At 53.2% G+C, this 6,000-nt stretch overlaps 2 protein-coding genes across 2 annotated transcripts; both read left to right on the forward strand.

The window, feature by feature from the left end:
• Positions 1 to 549: 549 nt before the first annotated feature.
• Positions 550 to 2,944, forward strand: ISF_00557 (Mannose-binding lectin; the record flags this gene model as incomplete). The annotated part of the gene is made up of 3 exons (XM_018844164.1): positions 550 to 991; positions 1,049 to 2,761; positions 2,889 to 2,944. 3 exons carry the CDS (start codon positions 550 to 552, stop codon positions 2,942 to 2,944), a joined length of 2,211 nt encoding a protein of 736 aa, XP_018708614.1.
• Positions 2,945 to 4,681: 1,737 nt separating this feature from the next.
• ISF_00558 (CDP-diacylglycerol--serine O-phosphatidyltransferase, fungal) lies at positions 4,682 to 5,739 on the forward strand (the record flags this gene model as incomplete). The annotated part of the gene is made up of 4 exons (XM_018844165.1): positions 4,682 to 4,757; positions 4,873 to 4,968; positions 5,071 to 5,267; positions 5,371 to 5,739. The coding sequence occupies 4 exons, from the start codon at positions 4,682 to 4,684 to the stop codon at positions 5,737 to 5,739; spliced, it is 738 nt and encodes a 245-aa protein (XP_018708615.1).
• Positions 5,740 to 6,000: the final 261 nt, after the last annotated feature.

Consider the following 6,000-nt stretch of genomic DNA (forward strand, 5'->3'; position numbering starts at 1 on the left):
ACAAGGCAGTGGCCGCATCACTGGCCCCCCCCCGCCCCCTTCATCTGCTCCGAATCCGTCAATCAATAAATCACCCTGGTTCTTGCTACCGCCACCACACCACATGCCCGCCTGTTCCGCCAACTCGCCTACCTTGTTTGTTTCTTTCGCCCTCTGACTCTGTCTGACTGCAACTTCCGTCCATTGCTCCTCATCCTGGCCATTTCTGCCGCCAACTGCAGCTTCCTCTTAACCAATTCCATCATCTTCGTTGGGGAAAGGACCTCCTGCCCTCTAACCGCCAGCTCCTAGTGACTTGCGCATCATAACTGCTTTGCCTCTGACGCGCGTCTCTGGCCAAGAGAGCCTTTACGAGGCTTCTCTCCACCAACCCCCCTCGCTAAACAAACACTCAATCGCTTCTCTTCTACCTCTCCCCGTTCTTCCTCGTCCGGCCCGCCTTCAATTCTCTCAGAAAACTGCGCCACCACTCATCTTCGGCCTACGGCCCCCCATACGGCCTCGAAGCCGCCGCTCGACGCTGTCTAGCTCTCCCGCCAACCTCTCACAATGGCCCCCAGATTCCTCAAGGAGCTACGCCGCCGGTCCAAGGCCAGTTTCCGTACCGAGGCCTCCACGGACACATCTAGTGATGGCGCCGTGAGCCATGGTACCGCCGCATCGAGCGGCTCCGTCACCCCGCCGTCCATTTCTCACAATTCAGACCCTGCCCTCAACCTTCAGCTCAAGGACAACGGCGAACCGCTCACCCAGACATCCTCACGCCCAACCCTGCCTGGCAACGGGAGCAATGCAAGCAGATATAGCACCCAAAGTGTCCCCGGCATGTCTGGCTTGGGTTCAGTCGCTCTCGGCGGCAAGTCCAACATCCCCTTGTCCAAATACGCACCGCGCATTCACAATATCAACGAAAATTCCTGGGTCAGTAAACCTCTCCCCACTGTGCACGCTCAAGCTATGATCGATGCGCTTTGTCGTGAAGCACAGTGCTGTACGTCTCTTCTTGGCTGCCCATGCTAATGCCATCTACAGGTGTATCAAAAGACAGTTCTCCTCTACGGCACTATTGGCGAATCAGCGACCGCGAATACCCCCATTGACGGTACAATAACACTGAGTAGGCTAGACGACGACATTCCACCCCTCAGTTGGCCCGTATGCGATTCCCACTTCAAGGCCGTGGCCTACCTCAACCCCGGCCCCAATAAGCTGCGCTTCGACTTTGCCTCGCCCAAGCTGCCCAACAGCAGCTCTTCTAACCCGATTCATTCATCCCACATCACCATTCACATGATTCCCTCGATGAGAGCCCCGCCACTGCAGCTTGCCATTATGCTCGCGAAAGATTCCCCAGCCACATTTCCTACTACGCCAACACGCGCCGAAAGAGAAGGCAACGGCCTCGAAACAGCCATTCGCAAGTACAGAATGGCTGCTTACTTATGGCAGGCGTTTACCGCCGAACAGATGTGGCGCAACAAGATGGGACGCAGGACATTTCGATTCGAAGAAGAATGGACCACAGGCTCTGCTAACTACCGTGATCGCGAGACTGGCAACATGCGATCCGAAGCTAGAGTGCACGTTATCCGCTGCAATAAGACGGTTGCCGAGCTACAGCAACTCGCAGACTCGCGGGATACGACAGCGGCTAGCAGGGAGGCTATGAAAGAGGAGGTGGCCGATTCTATCAGGGCCTACTTCCATCCTCTTCCCGGCCAGAGGAATCACCTCGCCGCGATGCTCCTTGATATTGATTGGGATATCTCCCCCGATGATGTTGTCGCAGCCGAAACGACAACATCAAGCAACCCTGATGAAGCCGATATCGCACTACTGGGTTCTCAGTTTTTACAACATTATCCCTCGAGCTTAGAGGAAATAGTGCCGTCTTTTACAGATTGCACTCCAACCGACACACAGCTTGTCGGAAATTGGGCCGGCGAAGCGGGCAGCTCGTGGGAAGCTGCCAATGTGGGTATTGGGGCACATTTGCAGGAAGTTGGCCGCATGTTTGGCTGTCCACGCCAAGAAACAGGTGTCATGTTGAAAGATTATGTCGTCTTCAGCCGCACATTTGTTACACGTGAAGCATACTCGACAAGGACAAAAACAAAGGGGGGATTGGCACTGCAAGGAGACGAGTGTGCATGGCACAGACTGGACTGTCTTCGTTTCCGCGCACATCCGACCTTTAGACTTCCACGCGACCCGCCTTGCAGGTCTGATGCCAGCGTGCAAGCATATGCTGTCGAGAACAATACTCTATTAGCCGTCGCTCCCTCTGGTATCTCGTTCGTGGAGATTTATGGTGAAGGTGACCGAGTTTGCCGCTCTTGGATGGAATTTCCTCTAGACAGCACCACGACACATCGCCAAGTTGCTCTATCGGAGCAAGATATCATAACGAGACTGCCAGAGACCATGCGAAAAGGCCCTATACGACTGTCAATCAAGTCTCATGGTGGCAACTCTCTGGAAGTAGAAAATGTCAAACAATTCATCTCCAAGGCACAGGCAATCAAAATCAAAGGCTCGAAACAGGGTTTCCGCAGCTGTCAATTTGGAACTGCCCAGCCACCGAAGGAGGAGCCAGAGGACTTATTATTTACCTCGGCCCAAACCGACCGAATCATGGTACGAATGAACGTCTACCATGACGTCGATGTGATTTACGGGCTCGAGTTTGTGTACGATGATGACAAGACTCAACTTTTCGGAAGCCGGGCAGGAAAGATTAGAGGCGATACCTACGACTTTGGTAAGCAGGCGCGGTGCGGAGAAGCAGGATTTCCGCTAACATTTCTAGATCTGCGACGAGGCGAGTACTTGAGTGGCTTTACTGTCAAGGGAGGGTCAACCATACAGGGCCTCCAGCTTTTGACTAGCCTGGGTCGCAAATCACGCATTTTTGGCAATCCGTATGGCGGATCAAGGTATGTAAGGTGTAACAATGTCAAGAATGGAACAGTAACAGGTTGCAGCCACACTATTATACCACCAAGAGGATACACGATCTGCGGCGTCTCGGGCACATACAGGTCTCAGCTCGACAGCATTTCTGTAGTGGTAACGCGATGAGTGAACGACAAGCAGAACGCAATGGATATTGTATGAATTTCCAGTTGAAGATGCAGCGAAGGTTTTGAGCATGTCATGATAAGCGCTCCCCGTCGTTGTCGATGGGGCAATGCCGAAGGTGGGAGGCAAGCATCATAGAGTAATGTTAATACGAAACCAGGGATAAGGCTAAATGCTGGCCTACTGCAGAGTTGCAGCGGATGGTTTATCGGTGATTGGTATTTTATCTGTACATAAATTTGACTATAATATACGGTCTAGTCTGGCTATCGAGTTTATCTATCAAGTATTTCGATATCGAGGCTACCTGACCATGCAGTATGCTGAGTTGGTTTAAGTGCATGACTGTCTGTTGGTAGTTATGATGGGGATGTTGGCCGATAGAAGGTGAATATGTCTGTAGAATAAACAACAGCTGAGCCTATGATTGAGGTATGGGACAAGGTAAGTGCTACTACTTATGATAGCGGATTCATCATCACATGCTGATCAAGTCAAGGTAGAGGCTGGGGGGAGGGGTGTTAAAAAGCATCTCGACCAGGAGAGTATGTCGCACGGCCATGTGAAGCAAGCATGTGCCTGTTATGATTACGCGCTATAGAATCGATGGTGCTAGGGACATCAATGCGGGATGACGGTGATGGATATGGGCATTCACATGCTGTACCTGCAGTGGTGGTGATGATGTGTGGCTGAGTTGTTGAGGTCCTTGCAGCAGAGGAATATGCCTGTCTGATTTTTTTTTATTCAAATAAATCTCCTTTGCTTGTCTAGGCAGGTCAAGTCCCCCCCAGTGACCGTGTTTTCTTTCCTTTCCTACGAATAATCGTATTTGAGCAAACATCCGCCCGACCAGAGAGGCAAGCCACAAGCCGATGAGAGGGAAGAAAACAACTGCTGACCCCGCCAAACCTGCTTGTGGCGCACGCCACTCAGTGTATCCTCCTTTGTGCACGCTCGCCCGTTTTGGGCTTGTATTATCAAGTTCGTTATAGAGACGGACAAGAAAAGAACGAGTGTGGTCTTGCATCATACATGATGGATCATTGGTACGGGCAGAAAAAGTTACCGCCACGCCTTCTCCCCCAGCTATGTTTGTGTCTCTCTGTCTTATGGTGCCAGCGCCAGCACAGCCACATGCTGCCTGGAGCAAGGTGCCCAAGCTCCCAACTAACCTACAGGTACTTATGTTCTAACTAACTACACTAACTACCTTAGTACCTAGAGCTATGTATGTATGTACATACGTATGTACATACTGTACATAGCTCTAGGTTAGCTCCAGCGGCTGCTCACTCGCTTCCCTGCTTCTGCTGCTCCTACTCCTCTTCACCCCAACTTTTTTTCCTCGCCTTCGCATTGCATCCCACCCACTAGCTATCGTTGATGTCACCAACTTTCAACGTCTTCTTTCTCTCTTCTTCATAGATTGCCCCCCTCCCCCGGCATTCACACCACACTCACACTTCCCAACTCAGCACATTTTCTTATCCCGATAGCATCATTGCGAGAGCTTGGTATTCTTTTTTCCTTCATCTAGCGATTTTAGCTACTCTTCGCACAACAAACCGTCACGCCGCCGTCGCCCCGGAAAAAAACCATGTCGAAGCGAACAAGTGCCGGCGCCCCCAACGGCGGCCGCCTCGACAAGGACGCCGCTCTCGTGAACCAGCCCGGTATGGATGTCCATTTCCTTTCGGTACCTGCGAAATCTTCATTGGAGGCACCCGACAAGGGGCGATGCTGAGGCTGCATCCACCACAAACCGCTAACCCTTGCCTCTTGTTCTAGCCGTCGACAAGCAAAAGACGCTGCTCTCCGCCGACGTCGGCCATTTCTCCCTCGTCCGCGCCATGCACCTGGCCGATCTCATCACCCTCATGAACGGTATGCGCCCATGCGTTCCGGTGGTTCTGCTGGCTGAATCAAACCTGGGGGGTCACCTCAACCACACGAGCTGAAAAGCTAACCGCGCGCTACACTTAACAGGCTTCTGCGGCGTCATGTCCATCTTCTCCTCGCTGCGCTACTGCCTCGACGCCGATCCCTCCGCCCACGGAAACCTCTGGCTCGCGCTCTACTTCCTGCCCTTTGGCTTCTTCTTTGACGCCTTTGACGGCAAGGTGGCGCGCTGGAGGAAGAAGAGCAGCCTCATGGGCCAGGAGCTCGACTCTCTGGCCGATCTGGTACGTTCTCCCACTTGTCCCCCCTCTCCCCCCTCGTGATATTCTTGCCCCTCTCCCTCTTTACTGCAATCGCACCATCGTATCCCTAACACCCGCCGCCCAGATCTCCTTTGGCGTCGCCCCCGCAATGGTCGCATTCACCATCGGCCTCCGCTCCGTCGCCGACACGCTCGCCCTGACTTTCTTCGTCCTCTGCGGCCTCACCCGCCTCGCCCGCTTCAACGTCACCGTCGCCGTCCTACCCAAGGACGAGTCGGGCAAGAGCAAGTACTTTGAGGGCACCCCGATCCCCACCTCGCTCGCCCTTGATGGCGTCATGGCCTACTGGTTGCACAAGGGCTGGATCCTCGACGCCGTCCCCTGGGGCGTCTGCTTTGAGGGCACGTCGCTCGAGTTTCACCCGGCCGTGCTGATCTTTGTCCTCCACGGCTGCCTCATGACCAGCAAGACGATTCGCATACCCAAGCCTTGAGCAAGGAAATGGGCGGCCGTTGAAGCTCAACTAAATGGCAGCATCTATACTCTATAGTTTTTTTTGAGTTTGAATTTCCATTCTTGGTTACCGAGACATGAACCGATGATGATTTGGCAGGAGCATGAGGCGCAGAGAATGGAGTTGCGGAGAAGCATACACGGACGGGCAGGGAGACGTCATCGCAGCTGCCAGAGCTAGGGCACAGTAGAATGCATCTTGCTTTGCTCACCGTACTTAGGAGGATGTACACGAGGGATT

Source organism: Cordyceps fumosorosea (assembly GCF_001636725.1).
Source record: "Cordyceps fumosorosea ARSEF 2679 chromosome Unknown scaffold_1, whole genome shotgun sequence".
In the NCBI taxonomy this organism is placed as follows: domain Eukaryota; kingdom Fungi; phylum Ascomycota; class Sordariomycetes; order Hypocreales; family Cordycipitaceae; genus Cordyceps; species Cordyceps fumosorosea.